At 44.6% G+C, this 27,361-nt stretch overlaps 1 protein-coding gene across 1 annotated transcript in view; it reads right to left on the bottom strand.

The window, feature by feature from the left end:
• Positions 1–4,181, bottom strand: part of Dennd2a (DENN domain containing 2A) — a 56,447-nt gene extending 52,266 nt beyond the window's left edge. The window contains 1 exon segment of the mRNA XM_032906700.1: positions 3,067–4,181. Coding sequence (XP_032762591.1) covers positions 3,067–4,034 — 968 coding nt within the window. The 5' untranslated portion in view covers positions 4,035–4,181.
• Positions 4,182–27,361: the final 23,180 nt, after the last annotated feature.

Raw genomic sequence — 27,361 nt, 5'->3', positions numbered from 1 at the left:
ACACACACACACACACACACACACACACACACACACACTTTAGAACATGCAAACTTTTTTCCTCTTGGAAGAGAACAGAAAAAATTAAGTTATCTGAACCAAAACCACCATAGCTGACAAATGACACTCACTGAGTGGGTGCAGAACACAACTTAATTTCTGGGAATTCCCTCTGACTGCTGAGGGAGGACTATTCTGGGGGCGGGGGTGGGGGTGGGGGCGGGGGTGGGGGTGGGGGGTGGATTCAAGGTGATATAATCAGATTCAAGATCAAGTTTCAAAAGTAGGACTGAAGGACTTGCTTGCTGGGTAGCGGGGAGTGAGCATGTGACAAAGATCAGAGATCGTCCAGTTCTAGCTCTTGGGTCTCTTAACTAAATGAAGGGAAATGAAGGGAGACGCCTTTTAACAAGATGTTGGTTCCGATGAGAGGAGATGGTTAGTGGTGGTCTGCGGTGACAACCACATGGGGATCCAAGCAGGACATGACCACACACATCTGAGACTGATGAGAGCTCAACTGAGAGTCAGACACTCACAGTCACAGGTACAGGATGGGAGGAGACCATCAAGGAACAAGTGTAGGCAGGGGAGAGACGTCCTTGGCTTGAGCCTGGCTGGGGTAAGGGTAGATTAGGATATTAGGTATTATTCCTTTTGTTTTTTCAAGACAGAGTGTCTCTGTAGTCCTGGCTGTCTTGGGACTCACTCTATAGACCAGGCTAACTAGTACAGGTACGAGGAATCAAGAGATTCCTGAGAGCAGCCAGGAGGAGGCCTTACCTGGTAGTTTCTGACCCAGTTGCCAAATATAAGCAATGTTTCAAAGTGGGTGACGTAGAGGATTTTTAACCCAGCAACAGGCTTCTCTGGCATGGGATCACATCCAAAGACCTAGGTCCGTGTGATCTGGCTGGAACTCAGAGACACCTTTAATCCTTCTGGCTGAAATACAGCCCCGAGGACACACTTTTAATCCCAAACAATGTGGGTAAAAGTAGTTGTAGAAGAAAGACATCAATTTTTGAAAGTGATGTCTAATTGAGGGGCAGACAAAGTGACGAATCAGAAAAAGATTTGACAGAATGATAGGATACACCCAACTCTCATGAGAACAGCACAGGAAAGAGAACCTGTTTAAGAGCAATGCAGAGAGAATCAGTTTGGCCTCAGTGCAGTGAAGAGTTGAGTTAGTTCATGTAGTTCAGTGCAGGTCAGCAGAGGCAGTTGAAGCCAGAGAATAAGGAACTAGAAGATTAGAACAAATTCCCAGACTTGGTTTGAGGCCAAGGAGAACAATTCAATGAGAAGCTGAGAGAAGCCAGGTTGAATCAGTCAGCTTGGAGAGGCATTTGAGCCTGAACAGCTGAGTTGAACCAGCCAGCCATTGTTCAGAAGGAACTAGAAAGGGTGAACTTATCAGCAGTAAATCTCCAAGTCAACATAGAGTGAATAAAAGGTACATTTACAGGGTGATTAACAGTTGTCCTCAATACCAAGGAATGTCATCTAAGAAAGTGACAGAAAATTGGCTATTGTATTTACTGAGATGGAGGCTGCTGGTGGCCTTGGGCAATGGTAGATTGAGGATGAATGGCCAAAGCCAATGTGGAAAGCTGGGAGGCAAATAAAGGAATAAAGTAGGTCACTGTAATCTCGTCACTTGAGAAGCTAAGGTAGGATTGCCACAAGTTCAAGGCCAGCCTGAGCAACACTGCCTGAGTTCTATGACAGCTTGGTTCTCAGAGTAAGACCCATAGAGGACTCGATATCCTGAACAGACAACACTAGGGAAATCAGGAACGTTAAGCATGCTTATCACTTCAACGGAAGGATGTGTGTACCTGTTTTCCATCCAGAAGGCTGGAGTGAATGTTGTTAATAATCAAGTGACTTTTGGCATCTCTAGGACCAGGCCTCACCTAAAACCCCCAGAATGTTTATCCCAGACTCTCCTTCCTAGACCTTTACCTTTAGCTTTGTTTCTCAGTCAACAGAACCTATCCTTAGGGGAGATTTCATGTGTACTTCATAAAGCTGGTGATCTCTATGCTACTGCCATAGGAGACCAAACCAGATCCTAGGCTTAAGCTCTAGAACCTATGTTCATGGCAGAGGTCACATGCAGTTTGCAAAAGAGTTTTGATGCAATCGTGCCTTAAGCTTACTGTGCACATGGGATTGAGACAAGCCAACAAGCCTTTTTCCAGAATTGTACTGTACTTAAATATGGCTACAATAAACTGCCTCTAGAAGTTTGAACCAGGACTGGTTAAGTAGTGCTGAACCTAATTTCCTTCTTGCCTCTCAAGGTTAATTACTCTACTGGCTGTAGAGTCTATAGGGACCCCTAAAAAGACCCAGCTGGGAGTGGTGGCACATACCTTTAATCCCAGCATTGGCAGGCAGAGACATCTGTGAGTTCAAGGCCAGCCTGGTCTACATAGAGAATGCCAGGACAGCCGAGATGACACACATAAACCCTGTAAAGAGAGTGGGTGGGGGAAAGATACAACAGAGCTTTGATTCCTGAACCCTACAGAAAAGCCAGGCAGGCAGTGCTAACCGTCTGGATCCCAGCACTTTGGAGACACAGCCATGGCATGCCTGGGCCAAGCTGAATTGGTGATCCTGCCTCAGTAAAAAAGATGGAGAACAATGGAGGAGGATACCTGATGTCAACTCTGACCTCCACACCAGACAGACAGACAGACAGACAGACATACAATGTATAAACAAACAAACAAGGTAAGCCAGGAAAGGTTGGAGCTAGTAAACTAGGAAGTGGCTGGGTTCACAAACTTCTTCGCTTAACCTTTGGTTATAAACACAAGTGCTTATCACACCTGAAATGTAACTTTTTAAGACAGGATCTCACCAAGCTGCCCAAGCTGGTCTGGAACTTGCAAGCTGCCTCACGGGATGAGCACTCACTGACCTTGCCTCACGGGATGAACACTCACTGCCCTTACATAGGAGCCCTCAGGTGAGTGTGAGGCATCAGACGGAGAAGAGGCAATTACACAGGAACACAGGCAACGGCAGAGTGATCTGGTGAGCACCTACCTGTGGTCAGCACTGGGTCTCTGCCTCCCAGTCCACAGTCTTCTATTCACGGAAGTGGGAGGAGGGGAGGAAGGCAGCGGTGGGGGAGGGGGAGGCAGAGAGGGCAGGGGAGGCAGGTTTCTCTTCTCTTTCTTGAAGCTGATGCCTGGGTTTCCGTCCTTGTCCCCTTCTCCAGCATGTTTGAATGTTCTGCGGGGTTTGGGGACGGGGTTGATGAAAGGCTTTGGGGGGTACCACCTGGAGCCCCTGTACACATTCTCCTGGCCTCTCCACTCCTCTGAAATCTCCGGGCCCGGCTCCCTGACCTCCGAGTGGTGAGCTCTCCGGCCAGATGCTAAGGAGACCCCACTTTCGTGGCTTTCCGGAGTGGGCTGGTCTTCCTCTGTCTTGTCAGGCAGACAGTGAGGTGAATAACAAGTCCCCGGCAACTGGGGGTCCAAGCCAGCGGAGCCATCCTTCAAGGCCTTCTCTAGCCTCTTGACCTGTCTCAGCACGGAGAGATGGTCACTTTGAAAGCGTAGGTCACTGGGCTTCAGTTCACGACCTCGGTGCTGGCTGGGCTCTGGCTGACCATCGATCTGCCTCAGGCCTGGCAACCGTTCTGCGTCCTGACACACGGTTCTTGTCCTGCTGTCGTTTTGCAAGCTCTCTGTTTCAAGCCTCATTCCATTCTTGGTTCTGGTGAGTTCGCTGCCTCGTCTGTCTACCCTGCAGGACGGCAGGTAGTCCTCTTGGCCATCTGTTTGCCTGGCAGGGTCGGAGGCCGGTGGCTCCTTCTTGCCTTCCCACTTGGATATCTTGTCCTTTATGCTGAGGGGCTGGGCTCTGGCTTGGGTAGATGGTCCAGGGTTCTGGACACTACTGAGCTGCTTCTTCAAGGGCCTGCTGGCTTCTTTAGCACCGAGGTCTGCAGCCGGGCCACTGATGATCATGTTGGAGCTGAGCATGTCCACTCTTGCCTCCAGCATGAGGGTGTGAGGGCTTGAGGGACTCCTTCCCAAGGGAGGCGCTGGATTAGTCTTTTGCAAAGAAACGGACCTCCCAAGTGGTTGTCTTCTAGACGCTTCCCTAGGCTTTGCAACTTCTGCTTTGACCCTGGACCAGAGACACAAATACAGAGAGGCAAATACAAGAGGGGTTCGTAAGTTATTGCCCTTGGTCAAGCATGGAGAGTTGCCAGAACTCAGTCCAGAACTCAGTAAGTAACCACAACATTGAAGCTATCATCTAAAAAAATTATTTTTATCAGTTTTAATTTTTATGTGTATGGGTGTTTTCCTGTATGTCATGTCTGCTAACCTTGTGCGTGCCTGTGCCCAGTGCCCATGGAGGTCAGAAGTGGGGTCAGATCCCTTGGAACTAGAATTAAAGATAGTTATGAGCTGCCGGGTGGGTGCCGGAAGTGAACCCAGGTCCTCTTATTAGAAGAAACAGTACTTTTAACTGCTGAGCCATCTCTCCAGCCTCTGAAGCTGCTTTTTGTTTTATTTTATTATTTTTTTTTAAAGATTTATTTATTTTATCTATAGATGGTTGCAAGCCACCATGTGGTTGCTGGGATTTGAACTCAGGACCTCTGGAAGAGCAGTCAGTGCTCTTAACCACTGAGCCATCTCTCCAGCCCTATTTTATTACTTTTATATGTATGCTTTTTTTTTTTTTTTTTTTTGAGACAGGGTTTCTCCCAGGTTAGAACTACTAGGTAGCGTGGCTGGGTAGTGAGACTCTGGGATCCTCCTGTCTCTGCATCCCCACTGCTAGGATCATAACTACCATGCCCAGGTTTTCCCCTGGGATCTCCCCAGCACAGCAATGGCCAGTTAACAACCAAAATAACGCCACAAGTCCCTGAGTCTTTGCTAATCCTAGGCTTAACAACCTGCCTTGAGGTGAGGTGTGAAGTCAGGATGAGCAGGGCGCTCTCTGGAGCATATGCCCCACTGAAAGGGCTGAGAGAGGGGTTGTTACGTCTGCTTCCCTACTTCCAGAAGAACCTGGCAGAGCTGGAGTCAGTAAATAAGTTGCCTGAGTGAATGTGAGTCAAGAGGGAGATCTAGATTTTATACATGGCCTAGAAATGCACCGTCTAATACAGTCCCCAGCAGTCATAAGCGGCCATTGGAACTTAAGTCTCTCAGTTACCCCAGTTGCCAGCAAGTCTCAGAAACCCCATGTGGCGAATGGCTTCTTAGTGGACAGGAGAGGTTCTCTGTGATTGCAGACAGCTTTGTCTAGCGTGTGCATGTGGAAATAGACTCTTCGAAATATGGCTTTAGGAGGTTGGTACCACAAAGGTGCCAAAGACTCGTTAGGCAGAAAACATCTGAATGTTAATGAGAATACATATGTTTAAAATAGAAAACATTCGTGCTGTGCATGGTGACTAGATGTGTGGGTGCAGGAAACAGACATGAATCTAGGGGGTTGCGGGGTGGGAAGGCATATTTTCCAAATTTGCATAAATCTGACGGTATAGTAACCGAAGAACTCCAGCTAAGGTTCACAGCAAGGGAGCCGTAATTAGTCGCCGCATTCCTCCTGTTACTATAACTTTCCATTCCAAAGACCAGGAGTTGTTTATATAAATAAGGACCTCTCCCTTAGTTACATCATGGGCACACATATTACGCTGCTGTTGCACAGTATAAATTTCAAACTTGTGAGAACACAAACACACTTTCCATGGTGATCAGATCAGAATTTGTTTTTGAAAACAATTAGGGTTCATAAGAGTGCTTACAGAAGAAAAAATAGTATTTATTTTATTGGTACTTTATGCATGAGTGTGTTTGCTGGCACATATGTAAGTGCGCCACATGTGCGTCCAGTGCCCCTGGAGGCCAGAAGAGGGCGCCACACCCCTTGGAACTGTTGTTACAGGTTGTGAGCTGCTGTGTGGGTACTGAGAACTGAACTTGATCTTCTATAAGAGAATTAAGAGCTCTTAACCTCTGAGCCACCTCTTCATCCTTAAAATTCTTTTTTAGGCTTCCGGTTTCTGCCTGTACCGAGAGCTGAACCAGTCCCACAGCTCTCTGTACCCATATCTGGCTGAAAGAAAACAGGTCTACAGCAGTGCTGACATACAGGCTTACAGGAGGGTCAAGCCACTGTCAGAAACAGAAAGACAAGCTAACACCAGAGACAACCTGATGGTGAGAGGCAAGCACAGGAACCTAACCAAAAGAAACCAAGACTACTTGGCATCATCAGAGCCCAGTTCTCCCACCAAAGCAAATACTGGATATCTAAAGACACCAGAAAAACAAGATTTGAATTGAAAATCACATCTCATGATGAGGATAGAGGATAAGGGACATAAATAACTCCCTTAAAGAAATACAGGACAGCACAGGTAAACAAGTAGAAGCCCTTAAAGAGGAAACACAAAACTTCTTTCAAAGAATTATAGGAAAACACAACCAAACAGGTGAAGGAATTGAACAAAACCATCGAGGATTTAAAAATGGAAATACATACAATAAAAAAAAATTACAAAAGGAGAAAACCTAGGGAAAAGGTCAGGAGTCATAGACGCAAGCATCACCAACAGAATACAAGAGAGAGAAGAGAGAATCTCAGGGGCAGAAGATTCCATAGAAAACAATGACACAACTGACAAAGAAAACGTAAAACGCAAAAAGCTCCTGTCCCAAAACATCCAGGAAATCCAAGACACAATGAGATCAAACCTAAGGATAACAGGTATAGAAGAGAGTGAAGACTCCCAGCTCAAAGGACCAGTAAATATCTTCAACAAAATTATAGAAGAAAACTTCCCTAATCTAAAGTAAGAGATGCCCATAAACATACAAGAAGTCTACAGAACTCCGAAAAGATTGGACTAGAAAAGAAACTCCTCCCGTCACATAATAGTCAAAACAGCAAATGCACAAAACAAAGAAAGAATATTAAAAGCAATAAGGGAAAAAGGTCAAGTAACATATAAAGGCAGACCTATCAGAATTACACCAGACTTCTCACCAGAGACTATGAAAGCCAGAAGATCCTGGACAGATGTTATACAGACCCTAAGAGAACACAAATGCCAGTCCAGGATATAATACCCAGCAAAACTCTCAATGAACATAGACGGAGAGATATTCCATGACAAACCCAAATTTATACAGTATCTTTCCATAAATTCAGCCATACAAAAGATAATAGGTGGAAAACTCCAACACAAGGAGGGAAACTACACCCTAGAAAAAGCAAGAAAGTAATCTCCTTGCAACGGACCCAAAAGAAGAGACCCATACAAACATAATTCCACCTCTAACAACAAAAATAACAGGAAACAACAATCACTATTCCTTAATATCTCTTAACATCAATGGACACAATTACCCAATAAAAAGACATAAACTAACAGACTGGATAGGTAAAGAGGATCCAGCATTTTGCTATATACAGGAAATATACCTCAGAGACAAAGACAGACACTATCTCAGAGTAAAAGGCTGTAAAACAATTTTCCAAGCAAATGGTCCCAAGAAACAAGCTGGAGTAGTCATTCTAATATTGAATAAAATTTCAACCTAAAGTTATCAAAAAAGATGAGGAAGGACACTTCATATTCATCAAAAAAATCCACCAAGATGAACTCTCAATCCTGAATCCTGAATATCTATGCTCCAAATGCAAGGGCACCTACATTCATAAAAGGAACCTTACTAAAGCTCAAAGCACACATTGCACCTCACACAATAACAGTAGAAGATTTCAACACCCCACTCTCATCAATGGACAGATCATGGAAACAGAAACTAAACAGAAACATAGAGAAACTAACAGAAGTTATGAACAAAATAGATTTAACAGATATTTATAGAACATTTCATCCTAAAACAAAAGAATATACCTTCTTCTCAGCAACTCATGGTACCTTCTCCAAAATTGTCCATATAATTGGTCAAAAAAACAGGCCTCAACAGATACAGGAAGAAAATAATCCCATGAGTCCTATCAGATCATCCCGGACTAAGGGTGGTCTTCAATAACAACAAAAACAACAGAAAGCCCACTTACACATGAAACTTGAACAACTCTATGACAACTTGGTCAAGGAAGGAATAAAGAAAGAAACTAAAGACTTTTTAGGTTTTAATGAAAATGAAGGCACAACATACCCAAACTTATGGGACACAATGAAAGCAATGCTAAAAGGAAATTCATAGCTCTGAGTGCCTCCAAAAAGAAACTGGAGAGAGCATACACTAGCAGCTTGACAGCAAACCTAAAAGCTCTAGAGAAAAAAAAAAAACCAAACCAAACCAAACAAAACAAAACAAACAAATAAACAAACAAAAAACCCGAATACACCCAGGAGGAGTAGAAGGCAGGAAATAATCAAACTTAGGGCTGAAATCGACCAAGTAGAAACAAAAAGGACCATAGAAAGAATCAACAGAACCAAAAGTTGGTTCTTTGAGAAAATCGACAAAATAGATAAATCCTTAGCTAGAATAACCAGAGGGCACAGAGAGTGTGTCCAAATTAACAAAATCAGAAGTGAAAAGGGAGACATAACAATAGAATCTGAGGAAATTAAAAAAAATCATCAGATCCTACTACAAAAGCCTATATTCAACAAAACTGGAAAGTCTGGATGAAATGGACAACTTTCTAGACAGATACCAGGTACCAAAGTTAAATCAGGATCAGATAAACCATCTAAACAGTCCCATAACTCCTAAAGAAATAAAAGCAGTTAATAAAAGTCTCCCAACCAGGGGCTGGAGAGATGGCTCAGCCATTAAGAGCACTGACTGCTCTTCCAGAGGTCCTGAGTTCAAATCCCAGCAACCACATGGTGGCTCACAACCATCTGTAATGAGGTCTGATGCCCTCTTCTGGCCTGGTGTACATGCAGGCAGAAAGCTGTATGTTGTATACATAATAAATAAGTATTGTTTTTTTTTTTAAAGGGGGGGGTTGGGGATTTAGCTCAGTGGTAGAGCGCTTGCCTAGCAAGTGCAAGGCCCTGGGTTCAGTCCCCAGCTCCGAAAAAAAGAAAAAAAAAAGTCTCCCAATCAAAAAAAGCCCAGGACCAGATGGGTTTAGTGCAGAATTTTATCAAACCTTAATAGAAAACCTAATACCAACATTGTCCAAACTATTCCACAAAATAGAAACAGAAGGAACACTACCCAATTCCTTCTATGAACCACAATTACTCTTATACCTAAACCACACAAAGACCCAACAAAGAAAGAGAACTTCAGAACAATTTTCCTTATGAATATCGACACAAAAATACTCAATAAAATTCTCACAAACCAAATTCGAGAACACATCAAAACGATCATCCATCATGATCAAGTAGGCTTCATCCCAGGCATGCAGGGATGGTTTAATATACGGAAATCCATCAATGTACTCCACTATATAAACAAACTCAAAGAAAAAAAACCACATGATCATCTCATTAGATGCTGAGAGAGCATTTGACAAAATTCAACACCTCTTCATGATAAAAGTCCTGGAAAGAATAGGAATTCAAGGCCCATACCTAAACACAGTAAAAGCCATATACAGCAAACCAATAGCTAACATTAAACTAAATGGAGAGAACTTGAAGCAATCCCACTAAAATCAGGGACTAGACAGGGCTGCCCACTCTCTCTCTACTTATTCAATATAGTACTTGAGTCCTAGCCAGAGCAATCAGAAAACAAAAGGGGGTCAAAAGGATACAGATTGGAAAGGAAGCAGTCAAAATATCACTATTTGCAGATGATATGATACTATACTTAAGTGACTCCAAAAATTCCACCATAGAACTTCAAAACCTGATAAACACCTTCAGCAAAGTGTCGGGGTATAAAATTAACTCAAATCAGTAGCCTTCCTCTACTCAAAGCATAAATAGGCTGAGAAAGAAATTAGGGAAATGACACCCTTCGCAATACTCACAAATAACATAAAATACCTCGGTGTGGTATGACTTTAACCAAGCAAGTGAAAGATCTATATGACAAGAACTTCAAGTCTCTGAAGAAAAAAACTGAAGAAGATCTCAGGAAAGACCTCCCATGCTCATGGATTGGCAGGATTAATATAGTAAAAATGGCCAGTTTGCCAAAAGCAATCTACAGATTCAATGCAATCCCCATCAAAATTCCAATTCAATTCTTCATAGAGTTAGAAAGAACAATTTGCAAATTCATTTGGAATAACAAAAAACCCAGGGTAGCAAAAACTATACTCAACAATAAAAGAACTTCTGGGGGAATCACCAACCCTGACCTCAAGCTGTATTACAGAGCAATCCTGATTAAAAAAAAAACAAAAACAAAAACAAAAAACTGCATGGTATTGGTACAGAGACAGGCAGATAGATCAGTGGTACAGAACTGAAGACCAAGAAATGAACCCACACACCTATAGTTACTTGATCTTTGACCAAGAAGCTAAAACCATTCAGTGGAAAAAAGATAGCATTTTCAGCAAATGGTGCTGGTTCAACTGGAGGTCAGCATGTAGAAGAATGCAGATCGATCCATTCTTATCGCCCTGTACAAAGCTTAAGTCCAAGTGGATCAAGGACCTCCACATCAAACCAGATACACTCAAACTAATAGAAGAAAAAGTGGGGAAGAATCTCGAACACATGGGCACTGGAGAAAATTTCCTGAAAAACAAAACAAAACAAAAAAACAAAAAAAAAAACAAACAAAAAAAAAACAACACCAATGGCTTATGCTCTAAGATCAAGAATCGACAAATGGGATCTCATAAAACTGCAAAGCTTCTGTAAGGCAAAGTACACTGTCATTAGGACAAAATAGCAACCAACAGATTGGGAAAAGATCTTTACCAATCCTACATCTGATACAGGACTAATATCCAATATATACAAAGAACTCAAGAAGACTCCAAAGAGCTAAATAACCCTATTAAAAAACAGGATACAGGGCTGGAGAGATGGCTCAGCGGTTAAGAGCACCGACTGCTCTTCCAGAGGTCATGAGTTCAATTCCCAGCAACCACATGGTGGCTCACAACATCTGTAATGGGATCCGATGCCCTCTTCTGGTGTGTCTGAAGACAGCTACAGTGTACTTGTATATGATAAATAAATAAATCTTAAAAAAACAAAACAAAAAAAAAACAAAACAAAACAGGATACAGAGCTAAACAAAGGATTCTCATTTGAGGAATGTCGAATGGCTGAGAAACACCTAAAGAAATGTTCAACATTCGTAGTCATCAGGGAAATGTAAATCAAAACAACCCTGAGATTCCACCTCACAACAGCCAGAATGGCTAAGATAAAAAAATTCAGGTGACAACAGATGCTGGCGAGGATGTGGAGAAAGAACATTTCTCCACTGTTGGTGGGATCGCAAACTGGTACAACCACTCTGGAAATCAGTCTGGAGGTTCCTCAGAAAATTGGGCATTGAGGACCCAGCTATACCTCTCCTGGGCATATACCCAAAAGATGCTCCAACATACAATAAAGACACATGCTATGGTCATAGCAGCCTTATTTATAATAGCCAGAAGCCGGAATGAACTCAGATGCCCTTCAACAGAGGAATGGAAACAGAAAATATGGTTCATCTACACAATGGAGTACTACTCAGCTATCAAAAACAATAACTTCATGAAATTCATATGCAAATGTATGGAACTAGAAAATATCATCCTGAGTGAGGTAACCCAATCACAGAAAAACACACATGGTATGCACTCACTGATAAGTGGATATTAGCCCAAAAGCTCGAATTACCCAAGATAAAATCCACAGACCACATGAAGGTCAAGAAGAAGGACAACCAAAGTGCAGATGCTTCAGTCCATCTTAAAGGGGGGACAAAAATATTCATAGGAGGGGATATGGAGACAAAGTTTGGAGCAGAGACTGAAGGAATGGCCATTCAGAGCCTCCCCCACCAGGGGATCCAGCCCATGTATATTCAACCACCGAACCTAGACAATATTGATGAAGTCAAGAAGTGCATGCTGACAGGAGCCTGATATAGCTGTCTCCTGAGAGGCTCAGCCAGAGCATGTTAAAAACAGAGCCAATCATTGAACTGAGAACGGGGTCCCTGTTGGAGGAATTAAGAGAAAGGATTGAAGGAGGTGAAGGGGCTTACAACCCCTTAAGAACAACAATACCAACCAACCAGAGCTTCCAGGGGCTAAACCACTACCTAAAGACCTCACATGGACTGACCCATAGTTCCAGGCGCATATGTAGCAGAGGATGGCCTTGTTGGGCACCAATGGGTGGAGAAATCCTTGGTCCTGCCCAGGGTGGACTCCCCAGTATAGGGGAATGTCAGGGTGGGGAGGCCGGAAGGGGGGGGCTGGGGAGGGGGAACACCTTCATAGAAGAAGGCGAAGGGGGAGGGAATAGGGGGCGTATGAACGGGAAACTGGGAAAGGGAATAACATTTGAAATGTACATTAAAAAAATCCAATTAAAATTTTTTTAGTTGTCTTCAAGATAGTAGATGAATTTAGGTTTTAGGCAGAATCATGATTCATCACTATTTTCCTGAGAACTGAAATGGCAGAACTTATGGTTTCCTTTCTCTTGACAAGATGGAAGACGACAGATGAGTGAGAACATGACCACCCAGGTTAGTGTGTGTTGCTGACGGCCACTGACAGAGCAGACATCACTCAGTCACATACACTACCATGGCTCTGCACGGTGGATACATGCAAGGGCTGTGGAGTCACAAAGATGTGGGTTTGAGTCCTTGCTAATTTTTCTTCTCAGAATGGAGACTGAGCCAAGGATTTGAGCATGCTGGGCGGGCTCTACCCCTGAGCTATATCCCTAGCCCTCCATTTTTTTTCTTCTAAAAGTAGGAATACTAGCTCCTTTCTTCTGGAGCCTTCTGAGTGCAGAAGCCCCATCAGCCTAGTTTGTTGTTCCTGGTACATGGTAGGTTAGTACATATGCATTTAATAAATGAATATATATCAAATATATTTACATATATTTATTTAGAAATGTAATATATTTCTATAATATTGATTTATATAGTATATAAATGTTTTAACATATAATAAATTTAAATATATAAATATATGTTTATATGTAAATATGTTATTTAATTATATATAAAATATAATATACAATAAAATACAAATGAATATATATATATATATATATATATATATATATCCATCCACCCCAAGGCACTCAACTGATGGCAACTGTGACCTACAGTTTTCATTTAGTATCTCAAACACCTGGAGTTTGAGGAAGAGACAATGGCTTGTTGGAAGAGCATACTGTATTTACCAAACAAGCAAGAGGGGTAAAGGATGAGGACACTATTTCAACTGTCCCCAGGCCAGACAGAGTGTCTTCTCCACGTGACTCTTACACCCGTGGGGGTCTGCGGTTCCTGTTTCTAGGGTCTGGGCTGCAGAGCTGGCTCAGTGATAGCGGAATGTGAGCAGTATCAGGGAAAAGTTCCACGCTAGCAGAAGGTGGGAAATGCTGACCACGCAGCCAGCTACGGCTGCAAAGCTTTAAGGTTCAGAGTTATGTGAGAAACCGTGATTCTACCCTAGAAAAATAGGCTCTGGCCTGGAAGGCACACAACACTCATCAGCAATGTCCACACCTCTCCAATGAAGGCGTCTGACGGAGGCTTGGGAGAGTGACACTTCCTTAGTTACGGAAAGGGGGTTGGTGAAGGAAGAGAAGGAAGGAAGGGAGACAGGCCTTCATTTCCTACACTCTCAGGAGAGTGGAAGGGGGCTGGGAAGCTTGCTATCTGCTTCTCATCCTTGGTGCACGCCAAGGGAGACTCTTACTTGTCAGTCAACCTGTAGCTCTGAATTGCAGTTGGGCTGTGGCTGCCTGTGGCCTGCCTGTCCCCGTCACTATGTCAGCATCAAGACAGGCTCCAGGAAGCCTAGAGGACCAGGGATACATACTCAGTGAGGCACATGGGTCCCTCCTTCAGAAGGAAATGTGTATGTGGCCCCACTTCACCCGGAATGGGAGGTGGCAAGAAGAAACCATTCAGAAAAGCGGTCCCAGGTGGATGAGGTCACATGATCTCCTCAGGCTTCCAAGACTTCTTCCCTTTCTTTAGGGCTGGTAAACCTGCCAGGTAACACTGAGGTTACTCAATGTCCTGGCTCAGAACTTCCCCAAAGAAATCAAGGGGCCTGTTCCAAGACATGCTTATAGATCTTAGCTAGCAGCAGGGAAAGGCCAGAGAAGAGACATAAATAAATAAATGTGGCGGTTTGAATGGGAATGGCCCCATAGGCTCATATATTTGCATGCTTAGTCCCCAGTATGTTGCTGGGCTTTGATGTTTCAAAGCACAAACCAGACTCAGTCAGGCTCTGCCTCCCCCGTGCCGCCCCCCACCCCCATTGTCACTGTCACTGTCTGTTTGTCTCTCTGGCTGCTGCCTGGGATCTGGATATAAAGCGCTCAGCTACTGTTCTAGTGACATTTGTGTCAGCACACTCTGAAACTTCATGTAAGCCCCAGTTAAACCCTTTTCCTTTATAAAAGAGCGGCCTTGGTCATGATGTCTCTTTACAGCAATAGAATAGTGAATAAGACAGCAAACACATAAATTTAATTACAACATAAAATAAATAAAAATATAGTACTGATGGGCCACACTTTATGAAGATGAAGACACGGTCTGGTGAGATGGCTCACAGGTAAAGGTGCTTGTCACCCAACCTGATGACCTGAGTTCTGGCTCCAGGGTGGAAGGAAGGACTCACCTCACACCGTGTCGTCTGCCCTTTTCACCAGTGTGCATGCACATACAAATAAATAAAGATACAGCATTCTTTTTAAGAGGAAGAAGGCAAGGGGGACCCGCGAGCTGAACAATGACTGGAGCAGGCGAAGCCGCTGGAGCTGGAGCTGGAGATTGGGAAGAGCTGGGGCACAGGCTGGCCCAGGGGCTTTTACTGTGCAGCAAGCCAGCACCATATATTCTGGAATAAATCTGTGGTGTAGCTGAGCCCAGTTCTCCAGGGAAGCCAGGGGCTTAGGCCCACCCATCCCACAGTGGAGGGGAGCCCTGAAAGGCCTTTCACCGACAGGAAGGAACTCATTGTCCCTCTCACAACACTCACAGCTGAAGCTTCTGGAGCCTCTCCATGCGGCTGGGCCCACAGACACTGCCTTTCTGTCCTCTTCTGGCAGATAGCCACATGGGACGGGAGGGGGGGGGGAGCACAGTCGATCTCCACTCCTTACCCCTGCTCTCTACAGCCTGCACTCTGCCTCCACAGACCAAACACCCACCATGCAATCCTCTTCCCTGTGAGCCAGGCAGCTTCCCATATATTTTTTTTTTTTTTGACTCCTGTCAAGCTGTGTGCAGGACGCTTTAGGGGACGCCTAGGGAAGTAAGACTCCTCTCCTTCCTTCAGGAGCACACCAGGACAGTGCCTGGGCTACAGTCAGCTCCTGCAGCAGCTCTCCCTCAGGGGAGCCCTCTCCCCACTGTCTGAGGAAGCAAAGCTTTTCCAAATGGAGCGGAGCCACCAACATCCTTCCAGAGGATGCTCCCAAGTAGTGTTAGTCTCAAACACATGACACTAAGTGAAGTCACTTCCCATCAGGTAATAACTCCCAGGACTAAAGTCACAGGCTCCTGGGGACCAGCAGATGGTATATTCTGGGGTCCTGTTCCAAGAGCAAATCTGAATGGGCAGCAGAGTGTGGAAGTAAAGAGACAAAAAAATACACTCACATTTAGCAACAGCCATCAGGATGTCTCGATTCACACGAGTGTGGAGTAGCTGCGCTCTCTCTCTCTCTCTCTCTCTCTCTCTCTCTCTCTCTCTCTCTCTCTCTCTCTCTCCCCTCCCCTCCCCTCCCCTCCCCCCCTTGATGATTAGGCTAGCCAGATGTCTCAGTGGGTAGAGATACTTGCTCCCAATCAGAGATCATCACCAGAGCCCACAGGGTAAGAGAAATTGACTCACACAGCTTGTCCTCTGACCTTTAGAGACATGCTTGTGGCACACATACACCACACACACACACACACACACACAATAATAATAATAAGTCCAGGCTGGAGAGATGGCTCAGTGGTTAAGAACACTTTTATTTTAGAACTGAACTAGGACCTGAGTTCAGCTCCCAAAAGCCACATGAGGAGGCTCACAGCCACCTATAACTTTAGCTCTGTGGGTCTGACACACCCTTCTGGCCTGCACTGGCATCAGCACACACAGTCTATACTCACATATACATGTAAATAAAAGTAATTAATCTTTTTTTCTTTCCTTTTTTGAGACAGGGTTTCTCGGTGTATCCCTTGCTGCCAGTAATTGAGGCTGACCTTGAACTCAGAAATCTACCTAACCCTGCCACCCAAGTGCTGGGATTAAAGGCATTTACCAACATGCTTGCTTCCTAAAAATCAATCCTAAAAAAATAAGGCTAGCCTTATTTGAGAGTACTTTATACACATAAACCTTACTGTCATTTTATAGGTCTGCCCTCCAAGTTTGTGAACTGTCCACTGTGAACCTGGGGACATCTGTGATATACCGAATCAACTCTGGGGGCTGGCCTGGAACCTAGCAGATAAATAACAGTATTTACATGACTGTCACACAACTGAGAACCCTTTTTTTTTCTTCAGCAATTTGGCCTTGTGATTCAGACCGCTGACCAAGACGGATAATGAAAGAATATTTATACCACATTTCCTCACCCAACTGTTTTCTATAAAAGTAGGACTTCCTATTAACCAGATGGGCCTACTTATTACTATTTTTGTTTTTTGAAACAGTGTGGGAAGCACACACATCATGCATGAGTGTATGTGTGTGTGTGGCAAGCTGTCTTAGAATTCATGGCAAGTCTCCTGCCTCGGACTGGTATTCACAGGAGTGTACCATCTCATCTCTGAAGATTAAAAATTTTAACAGCCCTCAAATGGTCTATAACTACAAAGCTCATGTTATTTTTTTTAAAGATTTATTTATTCATTATATATGAGTATACTGTAGCTGTCTCAGACACACCAGAAGAGGGCATCAGACCCAATTATATAGTTGTGAGCCACCATGTGGTTGCTGGGATTTGAACTAAGGACCTCTGAAAGAGCAGTCAGTGCTTTTAACCTCTGAGCCATCTCTCCAGCCCTGTATTATTATTATTATTTTTTAAGATTCACTTTTATGGGGCTGGGGATTTAGCTCAGTGGTAGAGCGCTTACCTAGGAAGCGCAAGGCCCTGGGTTCGGTCCCCAGCTCCGAAAAAAAGAACCAAAAAAAAAAAGATTCACTTTTATGTGTGCTGCCAATATGTATGTCTGTGTCACGTGCATGCTTGGAGCCTGCAGAGGTAGAAGAGGGGGTTGGTTGGACGGGTTCTCTAGAATGAGACTGTAGCTATGACATGGTGCTGGAACCAAACCGTGGTCTTCTATAAGTGCTCGAGCGCCGAGCCAGCTCTCAAGCCCACTGCTGCATTTATTTAAAAAGCAGTATTTTTTTCAGTCCCTTAAAGCATACCCTACCCCCAAGGTTTACAGTTCAGCTAAAACTCCCTACACACCATTTTTTCTATTTGCAAGTGGCCTGGACTACAAGTCAAGTCATTAACTAGAAAAACAACACCTCTCTGGCAGAGGCTAGAGTAGTTTATCCCAAATAGGAAGGGGGAGCCTACAGCTCTGCACCTCAAGGGGAGGGGAGCCTTCAGGTCCCTGGCACTCTCTGTGGAATTCACCCTGGCCTAACTTTCTGCCTCTCTCGCCTCCCAGTGACCAGGGAGGCATAGCTACTTGGGCATTAATTATCCCCTTATGACTTAAATATATCTCGGAATCCCATCAAGCACATTCTTGTTGCTTTTAAGAGTTATTTTCATTCCAATCATGTGCATGTGTGCATGTCTGTATGTGGGTGTGTGTGTGTGAGGGCCAGCGGCCTCATATTCCCAGAAGTTGGAGTTTCAGGTGATTGTGAAATGTCTCAACCTGCAGCTGGAGAGACAGCTCAGCAGAAGAGCACTGGCTGCTCTTCCTGAGGTCCCATTTCCAGTCTCAGCACCCGCAAGATTGCTGACGAACCACCTGTAACTCCAGTTCCAGGAGATATGCACCTCGTCAGCCTCCGTGGGCATCAGACATGCGTGGTGTACACAGGTATGTGCAGGCAAAACACCCATAAGGTAAAGTAAACAAGTGTGTTTATGGAAGTGGGAATAACCAGGCAGGGGAGCGGGTGCATCTCCTGATCTCACGTTGGTAAACTATTTCTGCAGCACAATATTTATACAACTTGATAATGGTCATACTGTTGCAGATTACACTCATTACTAGTCCTGTCTGTCTGTCTCTCTCTCTCTCTTCCTTCCTTCCTTCCTTCCTTCCTTCCTTCCTTCCTTCCTTCCTTCCTTTTGAGACAGGGTTCCTGTGTACAGCTCTGCCTATCCTGGACCTTGTTCTGTAAACCAGGCTTGCCTTGGATCCACCGAGATCCGCCTGCCTGTGCACTGTTAGTATTTTCAAGAACAATCCAATGTTTGCACATATGGAAGAAGATGGACAACTCTGAGCCCCAGGAAACGCCTTAATTGGCTTGCACTGCTTCACAGTGACCTCAGGAATCATACAATAGGCTCTCTGTACAAGACGTTTCTAATACAACCACAACTCAGAGATATTTGGGGAGAAAGAGCTGCATCTGTCTGTACTAAACATGCACGATTTGGGGAGGGGAGTGATTTCAAGACATGGTTTCCCTGGCTGTCCTGGACTCACTTTGCAGACCAGGCTGGTCTTGAATTCACAGAGACCCATCTGCCTCTGCATCCCGAGTGCTGTGTGTGCTATCACCGCCCAGCTTCATGTACACATTTTAAAAATTTTATTTATTTATTGCATGTAGCACAGCATTTATGTGGATGTCAGAGACCAACTATGGGGAGTTGGCCCTTTCTTTCCACCATGGGGTCCTGGGGTTTGAATTCAGGTCATCACACCCACCCTTGTTTTGTTTCTGGGGCAGGAAAAGCTCATCTCAAACTTCTACCCTTCTTCCTCAGCCTGCCCGGTGCAAGGGTTGTAGCTACGTGCCTCCACGTCCGCTGATCTTGGACTATAACTTAACATGGTTTATTCTGATGCAAGGTAAGCCTTTCCTCCTTATTCTCCCAGGGATTTGCTAAAGAAATGGAGGCTTGCAGATCCCCACACTGGCTTTGGTGTCAAGGATTTCAGGTCAGGGGCAGAAGCTAAGTCACATGGAGACTGCCTGTGGCTATGAATACTCAGTCAGTGATAATATCCTCTTCTAGCCATCTGACTGGTATTTTCCTGACTGATACCTGACTGACTTCCTGTCAGTCCGATGTATCAGTGCCTCTGGGAACCTGTGGCTAGCCCAGCCTGAGAGAGCAAACTAGACCTCACATGGCACCGAAAACAAGTCAAGATGTCCCTTCTCCCTTTCCTAAAGGCAGGAAGGGTTTTCTCACGTGTGCAGAGAACTCTTTCATTTAGAGATGTATTTGGCCACCATAAAAACATGGGAAAGTGTTTTTTTATTTCTCTTGACATTGTGTGGAAATCGAGTTGCGGTCTCTTCTCTCATTGGCAATGCTAATGCTAATTAGCAATTAGAATTGCTTCCCTGTTGCCTTCAGAGGGTTAACACACAGACCTGTACTTCCATAGGCTCCGTGTACAGGAACACAAGTTACAGGGTGAGGAAAGGTTATGGTGTCAGTCCCCTCAGTGTCCCTAACTACTAGCGTTGTTGGCTCTGACAAAGCCAGTGTGTGTGTGTTGTAAGCGATAAAGTAGAAGGTACAGGGCCGGGCGTTGGTGGCCCACCTCGTAATTTCAGAATTCAAGCGATGGAGGCGGAAGAATCTGGAGATGAGGGTTTTCTCAGCTATCTAAAGATGGGTCTGATGCTTCCGATGCTAACCTGGCTTATATAAGATCCCATATGCAAAAGTCTGCTCTATGAGATGTATTAAAGTATGACTTCAGAGTCTTCATTTGGATTTCTCTTTTGTGTGTGCTAGAAATTGAAGCCAGGGACTAACATATATCAAGCATGAGCTCCACCCTAAGCTCAATCCTTCTGTCTGTCTGTCTGTCTTTAAATTAAAAGTAGTACAGAGCTGGAGAGGTGGCTCGGTGTGACGAGGACTGGCTGCTCACCAGAGGGCCTGGATTTGATTCCCAGCAACCACAAGGGGGCTCACAACTGTCTGTAACTTCAGTCCTAGGGGACCCCTGCTCTCTGTGACTTCCAAGGACACCAGGCACACATGTGGTACACAGGCATGCATGCAGACAAGACACCCACACACATAAATAAAATGCACATAAGCCAGGCAGTAGTGGGGCACACCTTTAACACCAGCACTCGGGAGGCAGAGGCAAGGAATCTCTGAGTTTGAGGCCAACCTGGACAGCAGAGTAAGTTCCAGGACTGCAGGGCTACACAGAAACCCTGTTTTTGTTTTTGTTTTTTAAAGCACATAAAATTTAAAAATAAAAAGTACACTTCCTCTTGGTTCTTTTGTGCACTGCAGGTTCTCAAACTGGTAAGGGTCAGAAGTTCTAGCTTTCTTTAAACTCCTAAATATCTAAATTGCTCTTGCTTCTCTGTTCTCATCTATGACAGGAATTATGTTTTGTTGCTTATTTCTACAGAAATCAATGCTCTGCCATTTATCCGATGAGAAAATGAATCTCCGAGAATTAAATTCATAACTCACAGGTAATGGAAGCAGGATTGCAGCTACGCTCTAAATGCAAGTCAGGGTCAGGGTGTCAAGGCTACATCCCTGGGTCTCCCTCACCCATGGCGTCAGTTACCTGTGGTCAGGTGCCCTAAGTTAATTTAAATATTACATGAAAACTGACAGGCAAAAAAGAAAGGAACTGTAACTTTTTTTGTTTTGCTCCTTCTTTTTTTGTTGTTATTGTTGTTTTGCTTGTTTTTGTCTGAGTCTGTTACAGTCTCACTCTGTAGCTCTGGCTGTCCTGGAGTTCATTGTGTAGACCAGGCTAGACTCGAACTCACAAACTGCTTGCCTCAGCATCCCAAAGGCATGTGCCACCACCGCACCCAGCTCATCTGCATATTTTACATGTATGCTATTCTGAGTAGCAAGAGGGAAATCTCATGCTGTCCTGCTCGATCCTACCACATGGGAAATCGTTCCTTGGTCCTGCAGGACAGGCTGAGTCACAGAGTAGATGTACCAGTTACAGTGACATCATCAGTCAAGATAACACGGTGATCACGTGCATGCCTGTTATTATGCAGGCCCACATCATTCACCTCAGTTCATCTCACCACACAGGACCTGCATCCTTGTTTATCATCACAAGAAGGGCGAGTGTGGGAGTAGGACAGGGTATTTTGAGAGAGCATTAGTTCGCATATCCTTATTACAATTGTCATGTCATCCCGTTTTACTGCACTGTTACTATAGTCTCTATTTCTCTACTTACTACTGTAGCCTCCTCCTTTATCCTCTTTTTGTACCACACTGAGTTTTGTAACACTTGCTCATTCCCACTTGGGCATGGAAGGTCTTTAATCTCAGTGTTCAGGAGGTAGAGGCAGGCAGATCGGTGAGTGTTAGGTTACGGTGAGACCTCGTCTTAGGGTTGGGGGATGAGAACGGGCTGGAGGGATGACTCAGTCCAAGTGCAGGTACAAGAACTCAAGGTGAGCAGCCTACAGCAGCTGTACTGCAGCTCTGGGAGGGATCTGAGTCTGTGGCTCCCATGCACACCTGAACTCACATACCAAAAATAATAAAACAATTACTTTAAAAATGGAGTAGGGGGGGTTGGGGATTTAGCTCAGTGGTAGAGCGCTTGCCTAGCATGCTCAAGGCCCTGGGTTCGGTCCCCAGCTCCAAAAAAAAAAAAAAAAATGGAGTAGGGGGGTTGGAGGGATGGCTCAGCAGTTAAGAGCACTGACTGATCTTCCAGAGGTCCTGAGTTCAATTTGCAGCAACCACATGGTGGCTCACAACCATCTGTAATGGGATCTGATGCCCTCTTCTGGTGTGTCTGAAGACAGCTACAGTGTACTCACATCAAACAAATAAACAAATCCTTAAAAAAAAAACAAAAATAAAGTTTCTAAACAAAAATTAATAACCAATTTAAAAAAGATTTAAAAAATGGAGCAGGGGAAAAGACTATGTTTTTAATGGAGCTGTCTTTATAGTTCTGTAACTGTGTTACACTTTGGAATTTATCCTAAGAGATAATTCTAAAGACAGAAGAAAAATGTATGCATGACACTCATAGCTATTACTTATAATACTGGAAAACTAAAAGCAGTTCAAACGTTAGGTAATATATCTATTCCCTGGAATATTATAAAGTAAGTTATATTTTAGAGGACTATGGTTCTGGGATGGGGAAGATGCTCAGCGTTAAGAGCACTTTCTGACCTCCTGTGGGCCTGAGCCCAGCACCCCTTTAATAAGCCAGGCATGGTTTCCAACTCACCTTTAACGCCTTTGCGGGGCTCAGTGGGGAGACAGAGTTCTTAATGTGTTACTGGACGCCTGAGCAGCTCAACTAAATAGTGGTCAATTACAATTAGCCTGAGGCGGGGCTGTTAGTGGTAGAACACACTTAGAACTCAGGAGACCCTGGATTCAACCTCGAGTTCCAAAAGAGAAAAGGTAATTTCATAAAACTGGGTGAGCCTTGAGCCTGGGTCCTTCTCAGCCAGAAATCCAGCAGCAGCAGACAAGGACTAGTTTCACAACACAGCCGGAGCCTGGGGGTTGACAGCAGCCTCTGAGGAACTAGATATCCACCCATTAGCTATTAGCCTCACTTTAAAAATGAGGTCAAGGGTCAGAGGCTTGCCCAGTATTAACACATTTAAGAAAAACAACTGGGAGCCCAGGCAGATCTCTCTAGTCCAAATCCCACATTTCACTTTTCAAACTTTGATATCTGTTCCCTACGCACCTGAGATAGTAATTACATGGGATCATCACCTCTCTAAGATTTGATTCAAGAATCTCAGCTCTGCCAGGCCCCGCTGGTGATAGTAACCTCAGAAACCCCACAGGGTTGGGCTATTTGGAGCAGCTTGACCTGCTTCTAAGGGCAACAAGCAGGAAATAACTTTCATTCATAACCTTCTGGGATGGTCAGGGTGAGGAAATTAACAGTTACAGTCTGCTAGGCATTGCTGTAAGCGCAAACATAATAACAGAAGTAACACATGCCCTGAAAAACAAAAAACTATGCCCATATATATTCTACAGAAATGTTCAGAGGGGCATTGTACATACTGACCAGAAAGTAATAAAATAGAAACATTGGACAAAGAACTCCAAATAACCATCAGTCAATGAATGGGTAAATAATGTGGTATATCCATAAAATGGAATATTATTCAGCCATAAAAAGGACTGTGGTACAGATACATGGATGAACTTGGAGAACAGTATGCTAAGTAAATTGAATTTAGTAAAAAAAATTCCACATACTGGAGCTAGAGAAGTTGCAGTTAAGAGCACATACTCTTTTTGCAGAGGACCCCTGAGTTTGGTACCTAACACCTAGGTAGGATGGCTCACCTAACTCCAGCACCAGGGGGGTGGATGCCTCTGGCTTCTCTAGGCACCTGTGCTCATAAGAACATAACATGCACAGAAACACAGTCACAGTCACAGCCACAGCCACACGCACACTTTAAATAAATCTGGGTCTGTAGTGAGATCTGACCTGTTCGGGCTACTGGGCAGGAGCATGTACTGCTCTTGCAGAGAACATGAATTTGTTCCCAGCACCCATGTCTGGTGACTCATAACTCCTGTTACTGCAGCTCCAGAGGGATCCAGGACTTCTACACCCCATAGGCACCCACCTGCACTGCATAAACACTCATACACTAAATGAAACAACAATTTTTAAGAATCCTTTTTTAAAAGTCCACATAGTGTATAATTTCATGTTTTTGAAATGTCCCAATAGGCCAGTCCACACAGACAAAGCAGCACAGAGGTCACTTAGGGCTTCAGGAGTTTGGATGACTAAGGGACATGCTGGATACGGGTTTCTTTTTCCAGTGAAAAATTGTCCTCAAATTTTGATACAGACAAATGAAAAAAATCAAACTGTACACCTAGTAAATCATGAATTTTTCTTCTACATGAATTATACCTCAAAAAAGTGATTTCCCCCTACCTGGAAGGCAGAAGGTAAGTTTTATCCAACCCCAGCAGTGAGGCAATCATAACAGGAAGTCCATTTCAATTACAAGAGTCTTGAAGCAGTTGAACAGTATCACTGAGCCTTAGGGGAGCTGTGTCTTTCCCCAGATCCTCAATTTCTGCTTAGGTCCAAGTATTCACTTTAGGACTAGGATCTAAGAAGCACAAGAGCTAAGCTCGAGAAATGCTATGCATAAAGAAAACACTCACAGGTAGCAGGTAGCTCATGCATGCATGAAAAGGGGCTAGCTTACATTGCAGGGAATCACCTTCTACAATCTTCCTGTGCTCAACCACCGATCTCAAGGCCACTGGCAGCCATATTTAAGCCAGAGACTCACTGCCCTGGCCCTACAACAGATCAGGGTTAATTGGGTCTAAGGGACAATTTGTGTTTCGCCAATCAGATTCCACTTTAAGGAAGCTGGGTCAATTTCTATGTGTCTGGAACAGGAAACAGTTGCTGTAAAGCAGCTGTTTCCCTCCCTGTGGGCTAAGGAACACAGAGCCTAGCAGGGGAAAAATGGTGGTAGTAGGTGACTGTGTACCTCCCCTGGTTCCAACCCTCTTTGGGAAGTCTGCACTCCTGTCCACAGGTTCGGCGAGATATCATCATCTTTGTTTAAACTACGCAAATGATCTCTACTAACACACAATGCTCAATAACACACACCTATTTTCCAAAGTGGAAAGGGAAGGGGAGAGAGTCTTAAACAGGATTCTGCACTCGTGTGGTTCATTAGAGGAAGCTGAGCTCTCTTGACTATTGTGATGCTTTGTATATGCTTGGCCCAGAGAGTGGCACTGTAAGAAAGTGTGGCCTTTTGGAGTAGGTGTGACACTGTGAGTGTGGGCATAAGAACCTCATCCTAGCTGCCTAGGAGTCAGTATTCTATTAGCTGTCTTCAGATGAAGATGTAGAACTCTCAGTTCTTCCTGCACCATGCCTGCCTGGACACTGCCATGCTCCCACCCTGATGATACTGGACTGAACCTCTGAACCTGTAAGCCAGCCCCAATTAAATGTTGTCCTTATAAGAGTTGCATTGGTCATGGTGTCTGTTCACAGCAGTAAAACCCTAACCTAGACAGCTACTAATGAAACCCAAGCCCTATCTCTTTGCCTCCAGCCTGCATAGCAGATTGACCGTGAACTAATAGCATTCAACACAAACTTGGGAAAACTGCTTTCAGGAAATCCCTTTTCCTGGGTGAGGTTGATTCCTCATTAACACTGGATGTGCCAGTGATGTCTGTTGTCTGTAAGGCAGATGGCCACAAGACCTAAGTTTCTCTGAAGACTTGAGAAGGTATTAGGTGCTAAACCAGAGGGTATGCCAAGCCCTGGATGAAGTAAATGAAGTCACCATATTAGAAAGTTGCAAAACCACCACCACTCACTAAAAACAAAACAAATGACTAGTATATCCTGAGAGAATTTAATGAGTGGCTACTGTGGCTATAGGACCAAATAGTAGCCGCTCCCGGCTTGTTCAGTCCTTGCTTTTGGAACTACACTACATGAGACAGCTGACTGCACATCCCACCCCCAGCTGCCAGGGACACACGTGAATGAAAACACTCCCAAGAGGCCACAGCATCAGGAGCAGAAGCCAGAGCGGGCTGCTGGGAGGGAGAGGATGCTCAAATCTCTTCCTATTTTCCCATCCTTCTATTTACAGAGTCATTTGGTTCCAGGAAGTGCCGAGCCCCTTCTCCCAGGACCCTGTTGGGAGTGACGCCTACACTGGCTGACCCAGCCTGCCACATCCTCCTGCTGGCCTCAGCAGCTCTCTCCTCATGACCCAGGGGTCACTGGGAACCCAGCCTGTAAATGACTGTGCTCCTAAAGAGCCCTAGTCTAGTGAGGACATTCAGAGAGGAAGGGGGTGGGGAACATAAGAGCTAGGAAAGCCCATCAGCTAGACGCTCCCAAGCATGCATGCAGGGGAGTGGCAGGAAGTCAGGTCTGCAAATGACAACACTAGCCCAGGGGCCCCCTCGCCTTCCCTGTGGAGCTGCAGAACCCAAGGCAACTGTCATTTCCGCCTACCCGCCTCCTCCCTAGTCCTTTCTCCAGATGACTCAGTTTCTGTACAGAGCTGCTCAGGGGACCATGGGTTTCCTCATGAGTTGTAGATACTTGTTTAGATCCCCCCTCCTCTCTGTCTCTGTCTGTCTGTCTCTCTCTCTGACCCCCCCCCACCTCTGGTTTCTACTGTTTGTTTTTCTGGATTATCAGAAAGCTCTGAGGTTAGCGAGTTTTATTTGAAGACGCGCTGATCAGCAAGTGAAGGGCTTTCAACTCTGACAACCCGAGTTTGATCACTGGGACCCACACGGTAGAAGGGAACCATCAGAACCCACATGATGAAAAGAGAACCAACTCCTGCAACCTCCTGACCTCCATTCATCTGCTGCTGCAGATGGTCACACACAGAGATAGATGATGGATGGATAGACAGACAGACAGACAGATAGGAAGGAAGGATAAAATGCAATGAAGTGGGGTTGGGTTTTTTTTTAGGGCGGTGGGTTTCTGAGACAGGGTTTCTATGTGCAGCCCTGGCTATCCCAGAACTCGCTCCATAGACCAGGCTGGCCTCGAACTCAAAAGATCCACCTGCCTCTACCTCCCAAGTGGGGTTAAAGGAGTGTCCAACTACCACCTGACTGACTTTTTAAAGAAAGGACATGGTCTTGCTATTTTGCCATGTGCTATGTGCTGGGATTAAAGGCGTTCGACACCAATATCTGACTGTGTTTGTTTGTTTGAAGAAGTAATAGTTTAGCCAGGAAGTGGTGGTGCATGGTACAGGCCTTTGATCCTAGCCTTTGGGAGGCAAATGCAGGAAGATTTCTGAGTTCACAGCCAGCCGGGTCTACAGAGCAAGTTCCAGTACAGCCTGGGCTACATAGAGAAACCCTATCTTGAAAAACAAACAAGTTAATAGTTTTTGTTACTAGAATGTTGAATCAGACAGACAGACAGACAGACAGACAGACACACACACCATCAAGCCAGACCTGGCAGAGCAGCCTATAATCCCAGCTATTCAGAGACTGAAGGAGGAGGATGCAAACTTTAAA

Source organism: Rattus rattus, chromosome 6 (assembly GCF_011064425.1).
Source record: "Rattus rattus isolate New Zealand chromosome 6, Rrattus_CSIRO_v1, whole genome shotgun sequence".
Lineage (NCBI taxonomy): Eukaryota > Metazoa > Chordata > Mammalia > Rodentia > Muridae > Rattus > Rattus rattus.
Note: the sequence above shows the minus strand (reverse complement) of the source record. Positions and strands in the feature narration are given on the sequence as shown.